The sequence below is a fragment of the Sus scrofa genome, chromosome 15 (genome assembly GCF_000003025.6).
Source record: "Sus scrofa isolate TJ Tabasco breed Duroc chromosome 15, Sscrofa11.1, whole genome shotgun sequence".
Lineage (NCBI taxonomy): Eukaryota > Metazoa > Chordata > Mammalia > Artiodactyla > Suidae > Sus > Sus scrofa.
Window position 1 is genome coordinate 60,386,631 of NC_010457.5, and position 26,646 is coordinate 60,413,276.

The window sequence follows — 26,646 nt, forward strand, 5'->3', positions numbered from 1 at the left end:
ATATAATTGAGTCTTTTTACATCAGAACAATATATAAACAGAAGAGAAAATCTGGTTAATTACAAACACAGAAAGTAGAAACTTTGTTACCCCTATTACTCACCTTTCAGAATAAGTCTTCAGTTTAATTGTAGAGGTAGGCAAGAGAGAACACCTACCAAAAAAGTTTGCAAGCAGGACCAAAAAAAATTTGCTTATAAATACATTTTGATACCTCAAGGAACAGCATAAAAGAAGGGCATCAAATGGCTTAGTTCATATCTGATGTGATTAGGAGCCACTTTGTTTCATAGTCTGAATGAAAACTGGAGTGAAGGGTCAGCCAGTTCCCTTGAAATGCAAACATCAATCTTCAACCTAGGGCAATCATCATCAAATTTAACAGTCAATTACTAATCACTAAGGATGAGATGGCCTTGAACTAGATCATACTGAATCACAAAAGCAATTTTTATATAGCAAGTTTAAAAAACATAGAAAATCTGCCACAATGAAGGAACTTAAGCCAGGTAGACAAACCAGTAAAATGGAGGGCTAAAGGGAGTGTACGGGTAACTGGAGAAAAACCTTACTTCCCACCTCACCTTTTAGGTCAGCTCCAGTAACATATAAGTGCTTGCCCTGTCACTATTATTCACCCCATTATTTAAAAACAGCCTGAAATGATTAGTTCTCAACTTAGAACATAAATAGGAATTTTGCCCATCAAGGCCTTTAGATCAACTTTGATCTAGCTAAGTATTAGTTCCTCAAAAGTTACTAGTTTCAAACCACTACTATGATAACGGTATTATGAATATGAAAAGACTATGTTTCAAATCATCATGGATTTCCTTTCCTACTCAAAAACCACATGAAAGTTATATGTTCTTGTGGATATTTTTGTAGTTAAGATACAGTCACTACAACTTTATTGTATTTCAATTATGTTGCTTTAGTTTGGAGTTTTAGTGTGGATTATTGCAATGATGCTTTTCCAAGCCCTTTTAACACAGATGATGGGTACCATGGATTGCTGGATGAGTACAACTGTTAACTGATATTTTACATTCACTCAATAAATGCCTATGTGGCAGGCATTGCTCTAATTCATAGGCTACAACAGTGAAACAGAAACCCCTGCCCCCAGGGAATTTGACCACCACTTAAGTCAAGACAATTGAAAAACTTAAAAAAGCAAGAAAAGAATAAGGAAGGTAAGAATTATTAGACTGGAATAGGCCATTATTAGAACCACACAATGAAACATAAAAAGTATTAGAGCAGAATTCCATGAAAATTACTCATAACATTATTTTCCCTTTCCTTTATGTAACATGAGTCCTAGAAAATGTAAAAGAAAATTCTGGTATTGAGAGAGACACATCCCCAAGGGAAAACAAAACATCTGACTTAAAATATAAGGAATTAATGTTCTTTGCCTCATTTTGCTTTTAGAAATGTTTATTTTAGTTTTGTAATTTACATTTACATTATTTAAATACCCTATAAACTCATTAAAAAAAAAAAAAGCATTAATCACTCTCTCCTGGGTACTATTTGGTTAGAACCAGTTCTCTCTCAAATAGTATCCAAGTTTTAAATAAAAATCCTTATATAAAGGAGCTATCTTTCCCGGATGCAAAAATAAAAGTGGTCAACTGAGTGCTGAGAAGGCAGTCACTAACAGTGAAAAACAGGATTATTTAGGCAAATGCTTTTTTAACACAGGATATAGGCCCTTTGATAACCAAATGACAACTATGGACCATCTTTCCAGAAAAATATACACAGATGTTTTAAGAAGTTTTATTCTTACCACTGTGAGTTGAGATGACTCTGGGCCAATCCTTTTCATTTTACAGCTATATAAAAGGGGGGCCCAATTAGCAAAAGTCAAAAGATAAAAATAGCTGTGATACTTTGATCATTTCCAAATTGACTAGGAGGCATAACAAGTATGTTTATTGTTAAAAAAAAAAAAAGCAGGAATAATCCAGACACTGAAGCTACACTGGGGAATAGCAATGAAGTGCTATCACTATGTTAAAAAAAAACAAAAAAACGTTGGAAATATTGCTTTAAAAGTATTAAGTTGCTTAAATACACTTGGGGAAGGTACAAAGAATTTTTTATACTTGGTTAACTTTTCATACAAGTTCAGTTTTCCCACATAGGAATTATGTACTGAGGGAAATAAAAATATCAAATATTTGAGTCTCATCTTGAATATTAAGCATAGTAAATTATTCGTGAATTTAACCAAAGATTTCATTAATAGTAATGAGGGAAGATAAGTCTTCAACATTTACCTAAGAGTCTGAAGATTAATGAAAAAGTACAAATTCCCCTTATCTGAATATAAACACTCTCTCCTGTTTGAACACATTTTGAGCCTATCTGTTCAATATTCCAAGAAATTTCAAGTTTTACCAGACTGATTTAGAAACCTAATCAAATGAATTAAAAGTAATAACTTCTTGTTTTAATAAAATTTTCACATCACCTGTATTTTCAGGCTGTCGTATCTTCTTGACAAATACCATTTGATGGGATCACTATAGGATTATAGCAATTCAATTACATAATTTATAACAATGACGTATTTTGAGTTTCAATTTGTTCACTAATTTTGTTTTTTAATTTAAATAATTTTTGTGGGCGAACTATAAGAAATCTTGAATTTGTATTGTAGGAATTTGAGGTTGTGATAAGGCAGTATCTCTAAGAAATACAGGAATCTAATTTGAGGACATGCTAAAACACATCAACAGCCTTTTATTTAAATATAAAAATCAAAACTTTAAAGTTGTGTTTAAAAAATCATTCATGGAATTTGGAGTTCCCGTCGTGGTGCAGCGGAAATGAATCCAACTAGGAACCATGAGGTTGTGGGTTCGATCCCTGGCCTTGCTCAGCGGGGGTACCTGTGTTGCTGTGAGCTATGGTGTAGGTTGCAGATGCGGCTTGGCTTGGATCCTGCGTAGGCTGGCAGATGTTTTCTCTGATTAGACCCCTAGCCTGGGAACCTCCATATGCCGAGGGTGCGGCCCTAAAAAGCAAAAAACAAAAACCAAAACATCATTCATGGAATTAAGTTTTACAGATTCTAAATTCTCTTGTGAAACACCATTAGTATTTCTGCCAATATCATATGCATATTTTAAAGGTTTTACCACTGACTTTCATGTCCAATGTTTTGACATGATTAGAAATACTAACATTACAATGGGACCTCTGAAAATTAGATCTAGGCAACTTCCCTGTTGCCAAAGTTGTTGAATTATGCAACAGACCACCCTTAAGCAAGCAATTGGTTACTTCACATTTTCTAAAGATAGTGATTCTCAATTCCTCATGTCATATTTCACAGCAGAAAAATGACCTGGCAGAGAAATTCAGAAACACCCCCACCTCCTTGAGGCTTTTAAAAGTAGATGCTAGATTTAACTGAAACATAGGGGACAGGGATGGAAAAGAGTCATCCTAGTCAGTCCCACTTTTTAAATTCATTAGGATAGAAAGAAAAGGAAAAATAAAATGAACTTTTTGTTCTTTTAAATCTCAGCTTGAAATAGGATTGACCAAAGCGTCCAAAATAAAAAAATGCCAAAGACGAAGTGCTAAAATTTACTTAAAAAAATCTTCACTGAAGGAAAAATAGTATAAATTACCAACCTTCAAAAGTTAGCATGTAGAGTATTCTAGCTTCAAACCATTGCCTTTCTTAAAGTATTCTGTAGGAAATTCATAGATCAAAAACAAATATGGGGCCTCAAATGTACTGATTTAAAATATTCTTAAATATTAAAAAAGGAAACTGTGGGTAAAATGAAACAAAATTGAGGGATTTAGTATCTTTAAATGATTATAGTTTTTTTTTTTAAGAGTTGAGCATTTTAAGTAGAAATAAATACTAGTACACGCTAGAAGAGAAGGTTTAATAATTGATAAAAATGTACAAAAATATTCAAATCAGAAATGCTTTAGAATGTGTACCATGAAGTCAATACTTTCTTAGTGAGTAGGGAAGGTAAAAGACTTCCTCAATGAAAAAAGAAAGATTGGATTTAAAAAAAAAAAAAACCAACTGTTAAAGAAATTGTTTAAGTCAACATTGACTTGTTTTAGACAAGGATATTGCAACCATCACTTAAAAGTTTGGTGGCACATTCTTTAGTAGGTCCTTAAGGCAATATATTTAAACTAATTTACAATTTGATGTTAACTTTTTAAACATCACCTCAAAATAATGCCCTCACAGTAGCCTTTTTAAAATGTATTCAGATGGTTCATAAAAAATAATGGTGGCTTTATTATAGTAGTGCTCAATAGCACCACTACAGTTAAGGGTCTACCAGGTTTCCATTAAGAACACCTATTTCTGAGATCACCATAAAAGATCTTATCAGCTTTAACCAGTTGGGTAGTGCACAAAAAAGCAGTTTTATCAGTTGCTGGTGCTTTTTTTGTACTACTAGATATCAAAAAATTTTCATTATATCTTCAAAATCCAACTTCTATAAAGTAAATCAAATCACCTCATGACTCAGATTTGAGAACAAAGTAGAGACACCTGCAGTTATCAGTAAATTGCCACCTTTAATCCATCCTGCAGTGCCCTATGAAAGGGTCACAGAGAGACAGTTATGACTGTATGAAAATATGATTCTTGATACAGAATCAAAAGTATTTTCAATTTCCTTTGCTTTTATAAAGTCCACAATAACAATACTTAAATGCACTTTTTTTTTTTCTGTGATATAATTAAAACCCAGTGTTATTTCAATTGAACTTAAAATAGAGTCCCTGGTCTGAATTAGACTTTAAATCATACTGTAAACATATTTGGTATAATTTATTGATCATCATCCAGTTGCTCCAGAAGGGTCCTTCTGCGCTTTTCTAATTCCCCTTCACTCAGTTCACTGCCAGAAGTGTCCCAATTACCCTAGAAAGACAATGAATACAATTATATTTGATGTCAGTACTCAAAAGATTAAGTAGTAATGAATCTTTGAAAAAAGAATCTGAAACCTATTTGGGTTCTCTTCCGGAAGCAAACACATCACAAGGTTTAAAGACTGACCTCTTCCCCAAAAGCCTCCTGATGGGTTGTTAACTAAGTACTTCTTTGTTACATTAAGAGAGAAAGTTAGAATGAGACTTCCACTTAATGGGTGTTCATTTCCTAGGTATTACATTCATTGCTAATTTTAGGTTGTCCTATCCAGAGTTTTGCATTACATAAAAGTATTATGCTTCAAAAAGCATACTATAAAGCATACTATGGTGTCCAACTACAGAAACATTTAAGATTTATGAGGACAACTCTTGGGCTGGGAGAAAAAAATACTGCATTATCTGTAAGAAGCAACTTTCAAAAGTGGACAGTCCACCATCTAGCTTTCCCCTTCAGGGATTTATTTAATCTACTGTAAGGAAGAAACTATTAAGCCACTAAATAAGCATAGAGGAAACATTCAATCCTCACCAAGGATGTGCATTAGAGTCACCAGGGCAGTTTAAAAAAAAAAAAAAAAAAGCCTCCACCCTATTCCCACTGAATCAAAATATCCAGAAAGAAGACCAGGGCTTGTCTACACAGTTTAAATCCTCAACTGGTGATTCAGAGGCATCACCCTTGCCAAGTTCATAGCATCTGTGGAAGGAATAATAAGGTGAAGAAGGCTTGTATTGTGCTCTGGCATATATGCATACACACAAATGGGAAACTAATTTTAATTTGATATTAAAATTAATTTGGTTTGTAGTATCCCCCCTTATTTAATACCTTCACTTCTTCCCCCACAATTTTTTTTTCTTTTTAGGTGCTGCACCTGTGGCATATGGAAGTTCCTGGGCTAGGGGTTTTTATAAGGCTGCAGCTGCTGGCCTTCATAGCCACAGCAATACAGGATCCTCAACCTGCTGAGCAAGGCTAAGGGTGGAACCTGCATCCTCATGGATACTAGTTGGGTTCATTTCTGCTTTAAAAACTGGAGTTCATAACCATGACAACTGTGGACATTTGGAGGGAAACCTCTGATGTCTCTTAAATTTTATATTCCTAAAAAAATTAGATAGAAAATTTCCATTGGCATTTCTTAATGAGAATGTACAGAGAACATACCTTTCTTAGGGTTAAACAATAGTTACAGAATTCTGTACTTCTTTCTAAGGAACATGAAATTTAGGATGCTTAAATTGGGTCATTCATAATCACATGTTAGAAAACTATTTTTTATGAAAGGTAGTTCACTGGCATTTCTATATTTTGAAAATACAGACATGAAATAATTCTAAATACTTACAGAATCCTTTCCAGTCTTTTTCTTAGGTGATTTGTGTTTTGATTCTGATCTTTGTCTAGTTCTGTCTTTTTCACTTTCCCGGTCTTTTTCTTTTTTATCCTTCTCTCGTTCAGCATCTGATTCTGGGGAGTCCTGTGTTAAATAAAAAATGTTAGCATTTTGATGAATAAATTGTTCTAGTAGAAAAAAATCCCTATATAGGTGATATTTAAGAACCTCCATGTATAACAGGGTATGTTTTCCTAGAGTACTAAAATTTGAATTATTAATCTCAAGGAATCTACAGCATTCCCAAGATTCATGGGAGAGGAATTCCCGTCATGGCACAGTGGAAACGAATCTGACTAGGAAGCATGAGGTTGCGGGTTCGATCCCTGGCCTCGCTCCGTGGGTTAAGGATCCGGAGTTGCCGTGAGCTGCGGTGTAGGTCAAAGACGTGGCTCGAATCTGGCGTTGCTGTGGCTCTGGCATAGGCCAGCAGCAACAGCTCTGATTAGACCCCTAGCCTGGGAACCTCCGTATGCCAAGAGTGCAGCCCTAAAAGACAAAAAAAAAAAAAGATTCATGGGGAGAGTTGGTCTTTCCTGAGGGAAAAATGACATTTTGATAGGGTTTAAAATACCACTAAAAAAGAGCATCACAAATTAAGTGTACCTTCATCCCTAAGATCAGAAGCATCTTGATTTGTACATAATGTTAAGAACTGAGAGTATAAGTTGTTAAAACATTTGACTTTGTGGTTCTTAGCAACAGCTGCAATATATACACATACATGGATCTTTCTCTAAGGTTACTATTAAAAAAAAGAGTGGGGATCTTAACACTGTGGTTCTTTTTTTTTTTTCTTTCAAAGCTCATCAAAAGATTTTAATAGAAGATTAAGGTGAACAACAGCTGTGACACTCTTGAATTTTAGGTGCCCACCTGAATTCTGTTGACTGTACAGGACTAGACAGAAAATTAGGTTCTACTGCCATTTAGGAAATTAAGGGCAAAAGCCTAGGCACAGAGTTCCCATTGTGGCTTAGTGGGTTACAAACCCGAGTAGTATCCATGAGGATGGCCTTGCTCAGTGGGTTAAGTATCTGGCCGTGCCTCAAGCTGTGGCGGAGGTCGCAGATGCGGCTTGGATCTGGCATTGCTGTGGCTATGGCTGTGGCCAGCAGCTGCAGCTGATTCAACCCCTAGACTGAGAATTTCCATATGCTGCAGGTGTGGCCCTAAAAAGTGCGCTCCTCCCCCAAAAGCCTAGGTGCAGTATAAAAATTAAGTCTGCTTACAGATTTATGCCTTCTCTTCTTGCTTTTCTTCTTATGTTTTTTTGATTTCTTATAACTTCTCTCTAAGCAGCACAAAAAGACACATGTCAGAATTTGAGGACATCCAAGTGTCAATGATTTTCATCAAGTTAAAAGATATGTTTACCAGATTCAGCACTAGAAGAATGTTCTGAAGCAGAGCGAGACTCTGATCTCTGTCTTTTTTTCTTTGAATGGCTGTCATCATCATCTGAATCTGACCCCTAAACAATACAAATAATTTCACTCATAATTATGCTAACAAATATTTCAATACACTTATGGTGCCATTTTAAATAAACTTCCTTACTGATCGAGAGCGGGAACGTTTCCTGTGATGTTTTTTAGATTTCTTAGAATGTTTCTTGTTCTTTGAATGATGATGTTGACATTCATGCTACATGGAGTGAAAGAAAAAAAATTTCAAGGAGTTCACACTTTAGACAGTAGATCATAAGATCTTTTTAAAGCTTCACAAGTAATTTTAGAATAAAAATGCCTTCAGTTTGCTTATTTAGAATGTACTCCCAACCATGAAACTGTGCAAAGAATTATTATCTAAATGTTCTCTTCTGTTCCTTCTTAACTATCCCATACCCAACTCAATTGACATCTAAACACAACGATGTTATTAAAATACTTTTTGTAGCAATGAGAATGGTGTGGGTACAATAGGGATAATTGATACCCTCCATAAAGGAATAATCTGCAGAAGAGTTAACACTGCTTTCAAAAACAATGAAATACAATTACATTGAAACATAGGTTTCTTGATGAATGTGGTTTTGGTTAGTGAGCTAGGCTCAGCACTGAGATAAAGAACCACCCCAGAGACATCCTTGAACTTCACTGAAGTTGGTCTCAGATATTAAAATGCAAAATCTACTCTTTCTTTTCACCCAAAAGTATCCCCTTCCTACTCAAACTTAAGACATTCAAAGACAATTTAATAATTCTAACTTAACATTTTCTTTTCTGGTTTCATGTGATATCTGTGGGCTTGAACTATTTTACTGTAACAATTAGTAGGCTAGCAGGAAAGGGGATATATAGCAATAAAAGCTCCTTGCCCCCAAACATACCTAAGGCTTTGAAAATAAATTCTGCTTTGGTTTACAAGTGGAAATGGAAAATCTAGTTCAGGGACTCTTATTCTTTTTTTTAATATTACTGAATGTTAACTCTCCTTCGTTTTCTACCTCGAGACCCATATTATTAGGGTCCAAAACCTATCCTAATATGTTCAGCCCTTCCCTATGTGCCGGCATTAGCTCCATTTAGCAATTACCCCCAGCATAGATCACGAAAGAGACTTCTCTTCTTTGGAGACTCCTGAATTGGGGGAAAATGTTAAGACACTACCTAGAGCAGAGCTTTTCAAAATTAAATGTACATTCTAAAGCTTGACAATCTTGTTAAAATGACGATTCTGACACAGGACTTCTGCTGATGGGACCTAAGGTTCAATATTTCTAAGAAGCTTCCAGGTAATGCAGATGTTGGTGGTCTGAAATGTACTACGGGTAGAAAAGATCTACAGGCAGCTGAGCAATAATATACTGTAATGTAGGTGCATGTTAACAGAGCAAACTGTTGTCAACATTGATATTCATCAAGAACAATAAATCCAATGAAAGAGTCAACAGTCAATTAAGTGATATGCTCTGCCCAATGACTATGCAGCACTATGATATTAAGTATGTGCTAGTTTTCAGCTTGTTGTAAAATATCTGTCTACAACTGAAAGCTTATTTGTTAAAAATCATTGGCCTTTGAGTCAAAAAGCCTGAATTAGATAGAATCCCTTCCCTGCAAATTTTTTCTCTTTGCCTCAGGTAGCTCATCTGTAACTTCACAGGATTGTTGTGAGGATTAAGTCCATATGCAATATTTGTAAAACAGTTAGAACATGCCTGGCCACATAGGCACCAAATACTCAATAATTACTGGGTCAATTTACATTTCTTATTCCCCATTAGTGTCTACGTGAAATCTTCACCAAAATACCCTTAAATCATCTAGTAATCTATAATTTTATCATTACTTATTTTAACAAAAACCTAATATTCCTGAGCTTCCCACACATCTAATGTAGTATAATTCTTGAAATGTGCTTGATAGCTGTTTTCTGACCACTTTACAAGATTCTAAATTCTCTTAGGATCTGTCGTCATCCCATGTGAGTGTTAAATTGCTGAATTTCTGTAACGCTGTAAAAATATAAAACAAATATGAACAATCTCCACAAACAGATCTTTAAATTCCTATGCAAGCTTTGTTTAACTTAAAAGTAATTTTGGAGCTCCCGTCGTAGCTCAGTGGTTAACGAATCCAACTAGGAACCATGAGGTTGTGGGTTCGATCCCTGGCCTTGCTCAGTGGGTTAAGGATTCAGCATTGCCGTGAGCTGTGCTGTGGGTCGCAGACGAGGCTCGGACCCTGCGTTGCTGTGGCTCTGGTGTAGGCAGGCAGCTACAGCTCTGATTCGACCCCTAGCCGGGGAAACTCTATATGCCATGGCAGTGGCCCAAGAAATGGCAAAAAAAAAAAAAAAAAAAAAAGGCAATTTTTATAGAAGAAACCATTCCCTAATCATCCCAGGTAAATACACTGTATAAATAAATGCAGTATAAATAAATAAATTTTAGAAACATAATTGGATCATTCCAAATTACTGTTTTTGTTTTTATTTTTATACATTTTGTAGTATTTTAGCCATTTATGAGAATACTAAAATTACCTCAAGCACATGCATAAAATCTTTAAATATTCGTTTTCTTTCAGATTCTAGAGTTATATCCTCAAACGCTGGCTCTTTTACAAATCTCTCCCGGATCTGAAAAATTCAGATATGGAATAAATGTATCAATACTGAGAAAAGTACACTAATATGACTAAAAAAGTAATCAAAACAGCAAATGAAGGAGTTCCTGCTGTGGCTATAGGTTAAGGATCTGGTGTGCTATGGCTTGTGGCTTGGATTTGATCCCTGGTCTGGGAACTTCCATATGCCACAAGGATGGCCTTGGCCCCTCCCCCGACCCCACAAAAACAAACTCAAAGCCACAATTAAAAACAAACAAAAAACGGCAAAGTAAAACTGTGACACATCTCCTTAAAGTTTTTATTTCCTTTCCTCTAGTATTCCTAAATTCAGTCACAGCTGACTTCATACTCTACAAATAACTTCAGCTTATCACTGTGGCTATAAAATAGGAAATAAATTAAAACTATTTTTATCTTCAATTGTAAAGGAAGCAGTTCATCAGCAAAATTTAAAAACATACATACATCTTCCCAGACAGCATCCAATTCTATTGGAGGAGTTGCTTGTTTCAACATACTCTTAAATGCCGATTCTTTTCGTTTCATCTTCCGAGCCTCCTCTTTTTCCCTTTCACGTTCACGGGCTTCTGCCTTTTCTAGTAACTTTTAGAAAATCATATTTAATCAGTTATAATGGTACGATTATGATTTGTGTTAACTAATAAAATTCATTACTCTTAAGTATTCTTTCATCACCTCTAAGTTAAGGGCCAATTTATAACACCAGTTACATAAAACTTAAGTATTTTTGGCCAAATATATTAAAAACTATTTTATAATAGTAAAGACGGTAACTTACACTATTGAAAGCTAACTTAATGTTTCCTGCATCTAATGTGGTTGATCTTTTTGTTGAACTGATTATTGCCACAAAGTCTTCAAAAGTAGTATTTACTTCAACTACAAATCCTTTATCCTAAAAAACAGAAGTTTTGTTAATATTATAAACCAAAGGAACACAGTATCATGTTTAAAAATATGCCATAGATTAAAAATTAATAGCAATTATACTATTTACCTTTAGAATGTCTTTTATTATCTTCTTCTCATCATGGTAACGTGCTTTAAGATCCTCAACATAAAACTTGAAAAGGTCAAGTGCAGTTGATCCTAATGAAAAAACTAAAGAAGTCAAAAGCTAGCTCTAATCAAAGAGCTGCAATTACTTTGTTGTTTATAAAATAAAAGAAAGCACCCCCATGCCCCAACACAACCACTCTTCCCTCTGGCCCATTCCAACTGTAACTACACATTAGGAAAGAGAAGAATCTCACCCGGCTGACCAAGCATATTAGTGAATCTAATATCAGAACTAATTGTTGGATATAATTCCATCCAAGATGACATAGAATGCAGTTGTCCATGTTCATGCAATTCATCTAAAAATATCTGGGGGAAGGGCACAACAACAAAACAAACCCATTATATACTGAAAAGCTATCTTTAAGGGTATTAGAAATATTAGTATAATATGAATAAAAATACATGTTAAAAGCAGCAATATTTAAAACTCTTTTACCCATGTTATCACAAATATGTTTAGGTGCAAAGAATACCTGCTCTTTGATGAAAGTAAGATTTGCTTTTAGGCAGAAAAAAGCTACATTACCTTTCCAGGTTTCAGTTTACTGTCCATTAAGCTAGATCATCATTTCCAGTTTAAAAACATATATTGGGTGAAATAAAAGGTTACTAAAATTAATAAGCATGTCCATTCAGTTTATATTTCTAAAATTACTTTCTCAAGCTAATCTCCATCCTTTTGCCCTCACCCTTTAACATAAATGGGATCCTAGCCCACTCCTGTCGTGTGATCACCAGGTTTCTCACCTACTCCCTCTTTTGAGTCCCTAAGACAGCTTAGAAACCATCTTCAAAGATGCTCTCTAGAATCTTAGAATCTACTCCATTCTATCATACCTGCTTTGCTTGATACTTTTGAGACTGAACATTTCAATAGTGCATCCCCTAACCAGAGTAAAAATTAGAATCACCTAAGATTTTTTAAGAAATATAGAGTAAAACAAAGATATCTGTCATTCAACTTTTTAATAATCCCCCGGTAACTGTGATGTGAATTCAGGTTTGAAAACCATCATGCAAAATTGCACGACTCTTACTCTCTTTTACTCACCCTATCTTGGGAAGGGGAGAAGATGAAAAGTTATTTCAAAGATGGCTGAACCTGGTATTTCTCCTTCCTTTAGGGGAGAGGCTCCCAACATTGGAGGAGGGATTTGGTGGGTGTCCTGCACACTGGAGGATGTTTAGCAGTACCTCCGGCTTCTATCCAACTAGATGCTGGTAGCAACTTCTCTCCAAGCATGATCATCAACAAAATCACTAGCTGAACACAACTCGCTGCTTCAGGTCAACTCTGTATTTTTTCCCTGATCTCCTTCTTATATATTATTCATAGAAAAACTAATATACACTTGAATAAACCTTCAAAGATTTTAACAGAATACCCCTATCCTTCAACTCTTTCTCCATTCTCTCTCCTGTGACTAGTTCTCTTTTATCCAAGAAAAGCAACACTCATAACCCTGAGCTTACTCTTAAACTCTGTCTTATAAAAACATCTGAGAGGAGTTCCCTTTGTGGCTCAGCGGAAATCAACCCAACTAGTATACATGAGCATGAAGGTTCAATCCCTGGCCCCGCTAAGTGGGTTAAGGATTGGTGTTGCCATGGCCATGGCATAGGTCAGCAGCTCTAGCTCCGATTTGATCCCTAGCCTCGCAAATTACATATGCTACAGGTGTGGCCCAAAAACAGGGGGAAAAAAAAAAAATCAGAGAGAAAGGTCTAATTTTGCTTCTCTTTCTACCTTTAAAGAATTTGGCAATGCTTTAACTTTCCCTGCCATGTTAAGAGTCATTAAACACTGTAAATATTACATTAACAGTATTCTTTCAATTTCATTTCATAAAGATTCTCAACATTTGCTACTTTTTGTGGATTTCTCAATGGATCATGCGAAGAAATGGCAAAAATAAACCCACCCCCAGAAATTGATTCACTGGGGTCTCAGTGGGGTTCTGAGAATTTGCACTTCTAATAAGGTTCCTGGAAAGAGTGATATGCTTGGGCCCATACTTAGGGAAATACTAATATTCTCATACCTAGAGCAATGCCTTAGACCATTAGCCTTGTCTGCATGATTAGGGGGTGTGTTATCTCCATGATCACCTTAAGTAGAAAGGGCAGTTCTTTTAAAAACCAATGATGTTGGAGTTCTACTTGCCTCCTTCACATTCAATTGCTGAGAATTTACTCACATTGCCACAAGTAGCTACAAAGGAGGCTAGAAAACCTATATTTTAACTAAGCAGTCATGGGCCCAGGAAGGGGAAAACAGATTTTTTTTAGAAAGTTGATTAATACTCTTCTGCAACCACTGAACTTTAATCTCTCTTATAAAGGCTTTGCAATGATTTATAAGGAGACCTATATGATAAAATAAGACAAAAATCTGGGTCATAGAAAATGTAATAGAAAGTACAATGTCAACAGTGGGAGTGGAGAATATGGAGCAGAAATTCTAATGTAAAGCGTATTTAAATTAAAAAAAATTTTTTTTTCTTGATTTTTTAGGGCTGCAACCAGGGTATATGGAGGTTCCCAGGCTAGGGGTCAAATAAGAGCTGCAACTGCTGGCCTACGCCACAGCTTGCAGCAACACTGGAGTATCCTTTAACCAACTGAGTGAGGTCAGGGATCTAACCCGCATCCTCATGGATGTTAGTAAGATTCTTAACCTACTGAGCCACAAAGGGAACTCCAAAATTTATTTTTTTTTGCCACAACCATGGCAATGAAAGTTTCTAGGTCAGGGATTGAGCTCAAACCACAGCAGTGACAACACTAAATCCTTAACTCTACAGTACTCCAAGGGTCTTTCACTTAACACTACAGTACTCCAAGGGTCTTTCAGCTAAGCCAAAATTCATTTTTTTAAAAATAGTAAAAAAAAAAAAAAAATTTTTTTTAAAACTACAGTTCATTTACAATGTAGTGCCAATTTCAGGAGTAAAGTTATACTTACATATACATCTTTCTTTTTTTCAAATTTCTTCCAATAGGTTATTACAAAATACTGAATATAGTTTATAGTTTTTATTACTATTGATATAACTGGGGTTAGTATGATATACTAGTTTTGCTTCAGATATTCCGCTCAGTAATTTTCCTTTGCTACTATATTTCTTGTCAAAAGGTTTTAGTTTCAGTAAAAAGAGACCTAATGAATCAAATTCTAGGGGTAAGGCTCAACAATCCCTGTTTTAACAATATTCCAGTGATCTTTTGGCAGAGCACTAAGAGTAAAAAAAAAAAGAGTAATATATGTTGCGTTTTTATGTAACAAGGACTGAAACAATGCTATCTTTTAAGTTTAAGATGATTAGTGATCTTTGGCACCATGGGGAGTTTTCTAACAGCCCTACAGGTGATTATGATGCACGCTAAGTTTTGAGAACCATTGCCTTAGGGTATGACAAGGCACTCTACCATGGACTAAACAACTATTATTTCAAGAAATAAAACTTATTTAAGCCACTGTAACTTAACAGTTACCCTAATACTATGTTTAATGAAGATTGCAATTAAAACATGGCACAGATTCAAATTCTGGCTCCACTACTCAGTGGTTGAATTTGGGAAGTCATTTCATCTCTCTGAGCTATACAAATGGACATAACAAAAACAGTACCTACTATTAAGGTAGGCTGTCATATAAATTGAGGTTATAAATTTAAAATGTATAGCAATAAGCAATTAATGCTAATTGCTACTATAATTATTACTGAAATGGGAATCTGGTGAAATTAAAAAATGCAAAAATTATTGCTCCATGACAGTCTCCATTACTGAGCAAAGAAAAGTGATACTTGAAGGTAAAAATAAGCCCCTGGCCTATATAAAGAACATATAATTTTAGCTCCCCCATACATGTTTTAAAATTATGGCCCATACTCAAAACTAGACCACAGCATTTCCTATGGTTCTCTAGAGCCTAAAAATCAGTTAGTTAGTACTAATGACTAATCACACGTATTTTATTATTAGTCCCCCCCCATACTGTCTTTTCCTCTTTCCCAAGTGAAACCTTATCTAATAGTGCTCACTTTAATAAGTTAGCTACAGCTTTCTGTTCCCGTAGCCTGAAATGGCTACTCTCCTAAAATGGATTCTTAACTAATAGTAGAACTTAAAGAGGTAAACGTGCAAAGCTCAAGCTAATGATTTCAGATTAGGATTCTCAGAATTGTATTTATCACTGTTAGAGCTCATTAACCATATTATGAAACTAGATTAGAAAACAGAGCTTTTAAAATTACCTGAAAAGATTCTCTATTTTTACGCTGTCGTCTCCTTTCCCTCAGCAAACTCTTCTGTTTTTCTTCTTCTTCTTCCTTTTCTAAAGCCCGAATGTGTTCTTCAAAGCAAATTAATGCATCTTCTTTATCCATGTCTAGAATTTTTTTTTCAGTTAAAAAAATTAAAGTCAATTAAGGAAAACAGTTTACTTGCACTAACAAAATTCAAATTCACCTTACCAAAATACTTGTACTTAAATATGATTTTTAATTATCTAAAATAGAAAATGCTTAAGGAAAATTTCAAAAAGACCTCGTTAAATCATACCATGAATCCGAAGATGAAAAACAATGCATATGGCACAATTAATGAAAATTATATTGTTGTGGAAAATTTGTCGGCAACATCAGAATTGTTCAAGGAGGTTTACAAAGTATAGAATTCTATACTCAAACCCACTGAAGCATAGTATACAGAGGGTAATTAAAAAAAAACCTGTAATTTAAAAAGCAACTGGGGGGAAGAAGCAACTGGGTAGGTCAGTAAAAGAACTTGGGAAAGCTTATTCTAAGATAATACTAATGCACTGTTTTGCCTTTTGCAAATCTCTAAAACCATTACCCTAAGAGGATAGCAGGAGTAAAATGTGGTCATTAATTTGGTTCCAACTAAGCCACATATAAATGGCAAAAGACAATATGACCTAATTAACATATTTCAAGAAGTATCTGATAAAACTAACTTCAAATGTTGGGAAAAATATTTCATCCTGAATCACAAAACTCAATGGAAAGAAATATCCTATTTGGAAACAAGTATCTTTTCAGGAGTGGACAAACAACTGTGTAAAATTCAGTTACTGATCTCATTAAAAAAAGTGAGCACTGTCACTGCTGGACAACTTCAAAAATAACTGTTCCCCCCACTTAGTCATCATTCTTACTCTGTAATTCCTCATCTTCTGCAAAAGTTGGATTATCCATCAGATACTGCTGGGCTTCGGACCAAGTAGTAGAATATGTCACATTAGCCATGTTGTCAAGTATGTTTTTTAAGGCTTCCCAATTTCTTTTTCGTAACTGCTTTGCTTGCTCCTAAATCAAAAATATGAATACATGTTTTGAAGTTCAAAGAAAGTACAATATTTGAATTTCAACTAGTGAAGATTTCTTCACATTCTAACTAATGTCCAAATATCCAATGCTACCTCTTTTTTTTTTTTTTTTTGCCATTTCCTGGGCCGCTCCCAAGGCACATGGAGGTTCCCAGGCTAGGGGTCCAATTGGAGCTGTAGCCTCGGCCTACGTCACAGCCAAGTGGGATCCAAACCGTGTCTGCAACCTACACCACAGCTCATGGCAACACCAGATCCTTAACCCACTGAGCAAGGCCAGGGACTGAACCCACATCCTCATGGATACTAGTCAGGTGTGTTACTGTTGAGCCACAACAGGAACTTCAAAAGAGGAGTTCCTACAATACTATCCTACAAATACATTTTAGGGGTTAACAATTACACATTACTGTCATTCTTGTAAAAGTATCATGAATGTATTATAAGCAAAAATACTATTTTTTAAACCCAATAAGCTGAAGAAAAAAAAATTTTTCAAAGTGGGCATAAGACAGCCTATTAATGACAATTTAAGAATTAGTTGCATATATCTCTACCTATTAGGTTCACAGCATTGTTTATTATTACAGGAGCTATCTGTTTAAACTTTTAAACAATAGATAAGCAGCACCATATAAGCTAGATAAACCAACAAAATGGATATGTTATAAAGTAACTCCTAAACAGAAAGAAGAAAAGAAATATCTTGATCTATAAATGTCAGTAACTAAGAGTGAATACCTTTTCTTTTTTTGAAAGAAAGAATAAAACATCTTCATAGATTTCAAGACGATCACGTTCTGATATTGCATTCCAGACTTCCATCTCTCCAAACATTTGCTCTGCTTTTCTTTATGTTAAAAAGATTAACTGTTACTCTATATTATACAATAAAAATTAATTTCAAACCACACTTTAATTTTACACTAAATTTAAAACCACCAAATGAACGTATTTTTTCCACTCTCAAGTTCATGACCATATTATAAAGGAAAACTTTTAGACAGTTAAGAAAAAGAACAGCTCAGGCCTTGATCTCTCCTTAGAGAGAGAGGTTTTATAGTTAAAGACTATTCCTATTTCCTCTTTTTTTTTTTTTTTTTTTTTGATCTATTGTCTTTTTAGGGCCACACTCCAGGCATATGGAGGTTCCCAGGCTAGGGGTTGAATCAGACCTATAGACGCTGACAGCAGCACCAGATCTGAGTCGTGTCTGCTACCTACACCACAGCTCATGGCGACAAGGCCAGATCCTTAACACACTGAGCGAGGCCAGGGATCAAACCTGCGTCCTCATGGATACTAGTCAGATTCGTTTCCACTGAGCCGCAATGGGAACTCCAAGACTGCCCATGGAACTAATTTACAGACTTTCAGTTTTTCACTAAGGTTTTTCTGGAAGATGTGAGGTAAATAAAAAACATACAGGGAAAATGAACATAATAGCTATCGCAAATAATGTTAATACTCAATTACCCACAGTTTTAAATAATAAACCACTCCAAAAATGAAGAATGCTATATAAATACAAGTTTTCAAATATGCTATACTTAATAAAAATAGTATATTTCTATTCCACAAACATAAAAATTAAAATTTTTATATTAAAGACAAAGAGAAGCCTTCAATTTTTTCTTGGGGGGGGGGGTCTTTTTAGGGCTGCACCCATGGCATAAATAAGTTCCCAGGCTAGGAGTCAAATGTGGGATCCAAGCTGTGTCTGCAACCTAAACCACAGCTCACGGCAACACCAGATCCTTAACCCACTGAGCAAGGCCAGGGATAGAACTGACATCCTCTTGGATACTAGTCAGATTCTTACTGCTGAGCCATGACAGGAACTCTCACAAGGCTTCATTATTAAAGTTTTTCTTGCCTTTTTGTTCTAGTCCCAAATAAATAACTCAGTCTATTAACTACTGACCTATCTTCCACCTTACAAAAGTGTCATATTCATGATCTGGATTTAGCTTTACATAATCAGCATCTACTCTGGATTAGTTACTGCACTTGGCAGAAAGTCTAATGCAGAAACAGTAAACATATACCATGATCACCAAAAATCTTACTTGTATCTAGTTGTAGAAGTCATTTTCTCATGATTTTCAAGAAAACGTTGAAAGGATTCCTTAGCCTCTTTGTATTTGGATCTTGCTTCTTCTTTTTCTTCTTTTTCTGTCTGGACTTTATAAGCATTAAAGGCCTGCTTCTTTTCACTCAACTTTGCTAAAGCACTAAATAGAAAAATACAATGTAAGAATAAATGAAGGTTAAGATGATCAAACATTAGTGCTTTGAAAAAACAACAGATTTCATTCACAAATTAAGAATACTTAAGAAGTTATTAAAGATAAATCATTACAGAACATAATTTCTACTTAAAAAATATTTCTACTAACATCTGTAGCAGGGTAAATTGTATGACATGCCTTTTAGCTGTTTTGGTTCTTATCAGCCATCAAGCAACTCTACTACTGGTGTCCAAAATAACTGAAGACCATGAGGATGAAAAGTTATATTATTTTACACAATTTGCATTTTCTAGGCTTACTCTGCTCAAAGTGACAAGTAAATTTAAAAAACCAAAATATTACCTGTATCGTGGGTCATTAATAATCATTTTCATAGCTTGTTCCCATGAAGCATTTGATGGTACCCGCTGAAAATCATTTAATGGAAAATTAAAATTACATACAAATATAGTGAAAGTCATACAACAGAGAACAAAGTATAATATTCACTGCAAACGTCAAGTAATTCCCTTTGCAGGAGTTTGAGCTTGGATTGGGTGTTGCCATAGCTGTGGCACAGGCCTCAGTTGCAGCTCCAATTCAATCCCTAGCCTGGAAACTTCCGTATGCCACAGGTGCACCCAGAAAAAGAAAAACAAGAAAAACCGAAACCAAAATTTAAACAGACCATCAATACATTACGAATAAAACACCTTTTATTAAACACTGAGGTGGACTGTATGGTAGTACTCTGTACATATCTGCAGGAATGGGGGGGGGTGAAAATCAGTTTCACAAAAAAAGTACAATAAAAAAAGGACAAATATAGTTCATTTTCAATCTCAACAGTTTCTAAGATTAGATTTTTTTTTTGTCTTTTTAGTGCCGAACCCTTGGCATATGAAAGTTTCCAGGCTAGGGGATGAATGGGAGCTGCAGCTGCCACTAATGCTGGATCCTTAACTCACTGAACAAGGCCAGGGATCCTCAGGGATACTAGTCAGGTTCTTAACCTGCTCAGCCACAATGGGAAACCGTAAGATTAGTATTTAATTTTAACTTTTTATCTTGTCTTTTCTAGGGCCACACCTGCGGCACCTGGAGGTTCCCAGGCTAGGAGTTGAATCAGAGCTATAGCCATTGGCCTATGCCAGAGCCATAGCAAAACCAGATCCTAGCCACGTCTGCAACCTACACCACAGCTCACAGCAATGTCAGATCCTTAACCCACTGAACAGGGTCAGGGATTAAACCCGCAACTTCATGCTTCCTAGTCGGATTCGTTAACCATTGCACCACAATGGGAACTCCAGTATTTTAATTAATAAAAGCAATAAGGTACCAATTGCATTAAAGAATAATTTCACTTATTAGATATTTATTATGTGTCATATAAAAATATGTAACATAAGTACCTTTTCTTTCAGTAATTCTTTAAATGCTTGCTTTGCTTCCTCCTTTGTATTCCAAGTATATGTTTTTTTTGCTGGTTGGTTTTCTTCCTCTTCTTTTTTAGGAGTAAAACTAGAGAGAAATTTATACACTGTGTTTATAGTTTAAATAAACATTTGCTTCATTTAGGAAAATGTTCCAATTAGTATTTAAGTATTTCGTGTTGAGATAAAATTTGACAATTTTAGAATAAAGTATCCTATATGAGATACATAAATAAAAAAGGTTTTTTCTGTTACATTCAGTTATTAAGTCCTTCCACAAACACCTACACTACACCACCAGTTCCATTAGTCCACAACTTAAACTTAACGGCTTACAAAACTTCTTCAATGTCATTTTAGTGTTTAATAACTGAGCATTTGGGCAAGTGTACATAAAATATAATAAAGATGTAGAGATCAATCTAAAATGGGCTTGGCAAATGATGACCCACAGGCCAAACAAGTCTTCTGCCAACTTCTGTAAATAGTTTCAAAGGAACTGCTTAAGCGTTAATATATTGATTACGGCTGACTGTATACTACCAAAGCAGAAATTGAGTCACCATGAGACTATATAACCCACAAAAACAAAAGTATTTACATTTTGAAGGCCTATGAAAAAGTTTTCCAAACACTGATCTCAAATAGAAAGAATTACCCAAACAACTGTACTTGCCGAGAGACCTTTACGAAAATAAATTTATGAAAATAATCCTAACAAGAGAATGAAGAAAAAACAAAACAAAAAACAAACCAAGAAACACATAAAAAGCCCACCACCTTTAAATTGAATACTTAGGGGATGATACTGAAATATATACTAACAAAACTACACATATAGTCACACCCTCTGAACCAGGTAACCTTATTTGGGAAAATTTATTTAAAATTATCAAAAATACTGTAAAAAGCATAGCTGGAATTTACCAGCTATAAATGATCCATATCAAAGTAATTAAAATGTAAAGATTATTATAATGACTCAAGTACTATAATAAGGAAACAGGAAAAAAGGAAGCAAAATACAACTATTTGTTGAAAAATTGTGAAAAACAAATTATTGTGAAAAAAAAAACATTAAGTGCAATTCAAAAGAAGTAAAAAAATATTACTCCAAAAGGCCTAAATGTCAATCATTAGGTAAACACTGATATTAATGTATATATTAATAATAAAATAATGACATTATTCAACTTGATGGAGTATGATCTCTAGTGATATAGTTGTCTGATACTTTTTAAAATTTAAAATATGCACATATTTTAAATGCAGAGAATAAGGCAGAAAGATATTAAAGTGCTATCACTCTTTTATGCCTTCAGCTATACTACATAGATATATTTTTTAGACTTCTAAGTATCAGAAAAAATTAAAGCTATTTTCACTTTGGAAAAAACACATAAAAATATAGATCATGGAGTTCCCGTTGTGGCTCAGCAGTTAATGAATTCAATTAGGAACCATGAGGTTGCGGGTTTGATCCCTGGCCTTGCTCAGTGGGTTAAGGATTCGGCGTTGCCGTGAGCTGTAGCGTAGGTCACAGAGGCAGCTCAGATCTGGTGTCGTGGCTCTGTGTAGACCGGCAGCTACAGCTCCGATTCGACGGCTAGCCTGGGAACCTCCATATGCTGCGAGTGTGGTCCTAAAAAGCACACACATACACAAAAGATCATAAGGTACACAAGTACATGCAAACTGTAAACTTAGAAATGCAGCTATTTTGCCTTATTAAAAAGCTGTACCAACTTCATTTCACTCATCTTTTTCCTGAACCCTGGTGTTATCTTGATTTGTGCCTACCTGATTTTTTCTTGTTTGTTCTATATCAAACTTTGCAACTTCCCTGAAGTTCTGTGCTAAGGGATATTTGAGACTGAAAACAGAAAGAAAATCTAATTCTGGATCCCATTTTTATTTAAAATATTATTTTATTAATCATCAAGTTTTAGCCATGATTTTGACTTAAAATACTGCATTTTGATACTAAGGTTTTTGGAACCCCTTGAAGTTTGTCTCTCATATCCCCAGCTCTGCTTCCTGAAACTTCTGTAGATTACTTCCGCAACAGTTTGATAGCATGACCCCACAAAACTCAATCTCAAAAATTATCCACTGTCTAAAAGGATATTTATTTCAAAAAATTTTTAAACACTTAATGACCACTGACTAAACTGGCAATTTCTTATATTAATGAAGTCTGGTACTTATTTGCAGAGAACAAATTACTAAACTTACTCAGCTACGGCTTCCTGCTTAGATGTTTCTTCTCCAGTATTACTAGACACTTCAACACTTTGATCCTGAACAGCAGGGGTACTAGTAAGTTGTGCTTGTTCTTCAGTCGAAATTGTTACTGTATTTTCATTATCTACAACAGTAGCAACAATCGAAGTAACCTCAGGCTCAGGAACGACTGGAACAGTTCCACCGACAGTACTAGAAGCAGAGGTGGAAGCACTGGCATTGGCTGCAGCAGCTGCAGCTGCGGCTGCAGCTGCTGCCGCAACAACAGCAGCTGCCGCTTCTGCAGCAGCCATGGTGCTCATTGTGGTTGGAATTTCTGTTGTAGGAACTGGGGCTGCTGATGTTGTGGTGCACTCTTCTTGTTTACTATATATTTAAAAAAGAGAAAACTGGTCATTTCATTACAAATAATCACAAAGCCAAATAAAGCTAGTTTTAAATAATTATAAAAATGAGTAAGATAAACTACTAAAAGGGGAAAAAGGCAGTGCTGTCAAACTATTAAGTTACTCAAAAGATTAAAACCACAGTATGAAATTGGATTACTCTGATTTAATTCAGCAAACATGTGATAATGTATAATGCACTCTGTAACAATGGACATTTCCAAAAGCCCAATAATTGTTCACATTTACAAAATATCCTATCAGATTGTATTATGCCATAAAATTTGACCTTTATCACAAATTTTTAAAATTTTATCTCCTTTACCCATTAAAAGGAAAACCTGAGTAAAGGAAGAGATAGATACAATACTTTTATCCATTCCCAAATTAACTCAAATCAAATTGTGGACCTTTCTCTAACAGTCCTAATTTAAGAATGCAGTCCAAACTCAAATGACCACTGTCAAGTAAAGCATCATGCATGTATCTTGAATAAATAATCCCTCTCTCTGCCCCAAATCCTCCAAAGACATTAAACTATCAGGACTACCATGTTAAGTACTATTTACACAGACATTTAAATCAAGGATATTACAGGAGACACTGAATCTACAAATATGTACTGATGTCCAAAATTGCTTACCTGCTTTCTTCAGCTTTGATCATTGCTATTAAAGAGAAAAAAGAAAGCTACTTACATACTACATAGTGTTTAAATATGATCACTGAAAACAAATTTTAAAAGGAGACAAAAGTTCCACATAGTAAGATTTAATTTACCCAGTCTTTAAAAACAAACAAACAACCTCCCCCCAAAATAAAAACCAAAACCACACTTTCAAAGAGCAAATACTTGCTCCAAAGTTCCGGGGCAGCAATTAAAGAATGAAAACAAATTTAAATAACATCAGGTTTTAGGAAAGATTTTCCCCACAATGCTACTTTCTCAAAGGCTGCTGGCTACTGCAAAAACTCCTTGAAAGTATCTGTATAATTCTGGAATAAAACAGTATTTTCCCCAGCGACAAAACTATTTGATTTTTTTTAAGATACTAAATTCAAAATGGGATCAAATGTATGTTATATGAAATTCCAGCACATATATACTAGCATTGACAGGTAGATAGATAGTTATGCACAACAACTATTTGTAGTAGGGTTATATCAGAAATGAGCTTGATATTTCTTACATGAATAAACTGGGAATCTACCTATCTACAATATTATTATTAGCCAATGCTAGTATAGAAATAAATTGAGCTTTAAAGATCTGCATTCAATATTTCAGCTTCATTTTAATTATAGTAAACATTTCTTTAGGAGTAGCAAAGATCTCATTTATTCAGCATTATTAGGGAATGAGGTGCTCCATGTAAATGATATTATAAGCTAAACTCTATGAAAATATTTTAAAAATACATCCCCTTTTAAAGGAAATCACTTCCAAAAATCTGTTTAGGATGGCTGACAAAACATATTTAAAAGAGTTATCGTTACCAAACTTTCAGGATGATGACCATCTAGATTAATGAGGCAACACAGTGAAAAGGTTAAGTAGTTTTAAGACCATGGTGCATTTAAGAAATTTTTTTCTTTATGGCCACACCTGTGGCATATGGAAGTTCCCAGGCCAGGACTGAATCTGGAATCCAAGCCACAGCTGCTGACCAATGCCGAGGTTGTGGAAACACCAGATCTTTTAACCCACTGTGAGAGGATGGGGATCAAATTCACACCTCTGCAGCAACCTGAGCTGCTGCAGTCAAATTCTTAACCCACTGCACCACGGGAATTCCAGCCTTTAAGGAATTTTTTTCTCTTTCCTGCCAGATATCATCACACATTGTAGACTACTTCACTGGTCCCATTCTCTTTAAATTTGTTGCTTCTAACCAGATAGTTTACGACATCATATTCTATTAGAAGTGAGAGTTAAATAACTAAATTCTCAATTTCCACTCATAACTCTGCTGTTTTAAGACCTAGGTTTTATATTAGATAGTATTTCTAGATTTCCAGGGGTATTCAGAATAGTGGGGGATGTCAGAAAATGCTTCCTTTGTTAAGTGAGGCATGGTATTTTACTTAATTCTCCAATAATAAACATAAAAGCTATTTTGCAACGTTGTGCTAAAATAAAAATCAGCATTAAATGTATAGTCTGACAATACATTAACAAAATTTAAACTGATAAAAGTTCAAGGTTCCCTATCTGCTAAATGAGTTAAGTCACATATTCCATGTATGCACCAACACTCACAGTTGTCTTCAAAATATTGTGCATGATGTCCTTATTTTATAAACTGTCCTTATTGTAAAACTGTCCTTGTTAATTTTCCAATGGCAAGTGGTGTTTTTTGGTGAAAAAACAAAGTACAACAGTAAAGGCTACAAGCTCATTTATAATATAACCCTTAAATGAAAAGAATTGTTTGAATTAGAGATTTCTCACTGCAGATTTATCCAATTGTGGTTAGTGAACATTAGTGACATATTCTAAAAACGTTAAATAATGACAGAAAATGAATTATCAAAGCAGCTCACCATGCAGGTTTGATTTTGTAATAAGACTTCCAGCAACAATGGTATTCTGGTATCCTAGTTTCAGTGGAATCAAATCAAATAAAAATCTATTTAAAATCTATAGAACTGAGATCTAGAGCAACAAGAAAATAAGAGCCCATAAAACTGTTACACCATTTAAAATGTTCTAATCAATTAAAAACTTAAGCCTTTGTTTGAACAATCCTATTTATGAAGGATTATTTAAATGTGAATGACACATATGTAAAAAAGTAACATTAAAAATTATTTCTTTCTGTTTTACCTTCAAGATCCTCAAGTTCTTTAGGTTTGGCCCAGCGGGATTCTTTTGTTTGAGAATTATAATAGTAAGGCTTTCCAGAGTCAGATTTGTATTCCTTCCAAGGGCATTTAGATAAAAGTTGCTAAAGTGAATAAAAACCTTCAGTTAACAGTAATATATTTAGCATCTTTCATCATTCATATCACTGTTTTTACTAGATATTATCAACATATACAATTCTAAAGCTTGTGAGATGGTGATAATATAAGCTACCAATTACATGATACTAAGCGATGTTAAATTATTTGAATATATTTTACTTGTCTAAGGTAATGTACCTATTAAGGGGTAGAAACAAGATTTAAAACCAAGTCTATCTGAATTTTAAATCCTATGTGCTCTTGCCATTTACATACCACAGTAAATAAAAATTACCATCCATTTTCACAGACTTCTCAAATACTCATACAAGCAGAAAAAATATAAAATTTGGGAGAAAGCTAAACTGATTTAGCCATGCTTAGATTTCAGTTTCATAAACAATTTATATTCAACCTGTCAGGATGGCACAAGAATGCTATTGAAAACTCAAACCTAATCAGTGTCTTGGCAATACCATGTCAGTATTGGGATAAATAGAAAATTTTTACCATCTACCAATTTCCCCTCCTAAGTATTATCAGGCTATAT

General features: G+C 34.7%; 1 protein-coding gene across 14 annotated transcripts in view; it reads right to left on the bottom strand.

Annotated features, from left to right (window-relative positions):
- PRPF40A (pre-mRNA processing factor 40 homolog A) overlaps positions 1,952-26,646 on the bottom strand; it is a 51,897-nt gene continuing 27,202 nt past the window's right edge. For 3 of the 14 annotated variants that reach the window (XM_013984128.2, XM_013984132.2, XM_005671845.3), the window contains 20 exons: positions 25,978-26,098; positions 25,695-25,748; positions 23,794-23,818; positions 22,756-23,130; positions 20,500-20,608; positions 19,448-19,512; positions 18,923-19,087; positions 17,595-17,703; positions 16,683-16,833; positions 15,760-15,893; positions 11,692-11,806; positions 11,436-11,539; positions 11,217-11,333; positions 10,883-11,020; positions 10,332-10,427; positions 7,902-7,988; positions 7,719-7,815; positions 7,574-7,635; positions 6,294-6,425; positions 1,952-4,930 (listed from right to left, as the gene is read on the bottom strand). In XM_013984128.2, coding sequence (XP_013839582.2) covers positions 4,838-4,930; positions 6,294-6,425; positions 7,574-7,635; positions 7,719-7,815; positions 7,902-7,988; positions 10,332-10,427; positions 10,883-11,020; positions 11,217-11,333; positions 11,436-11,539; positions 11,692-11,806; positions 15,760-15,893; positions 16,683-16,833; positions 17,595-17,703; positions 18,923-19,087; positions 19,448-19,512; positions 20,500-20,608; positions 22,756-23,130; positions 23,794-23,818; positions 25,695-25,748; positions 25,978-26,098 — 2,349 coding nt within the window. In that variant the 3' untranslated portion in view covers positions 1,952-4,837. Of the gene's footprint in view, positions 4,931-6,293; positions 6,426-7,573; positions 7,636-7,718; positions 11,021-11,216; positions 11,334-11,435; positions 11,540-11,691; positions 11,807-15,759; positions 15,894-16,682; positions 16,834-17,594; positions 17,704-18,922; positions 19,088-19,447; positions 19,513-20,499; positions 20,609-22,755; positions 23,131-23,793; positions 23,819-25,694; positions 25,749-25,977; positions 26,099-26,646 lie in introns of those variants that run through there. The other 11 variants (XM_021074554.1, XM_021074551.1, XM_021074552.1 and 8 more) reach the window with 8 other exon arrangements.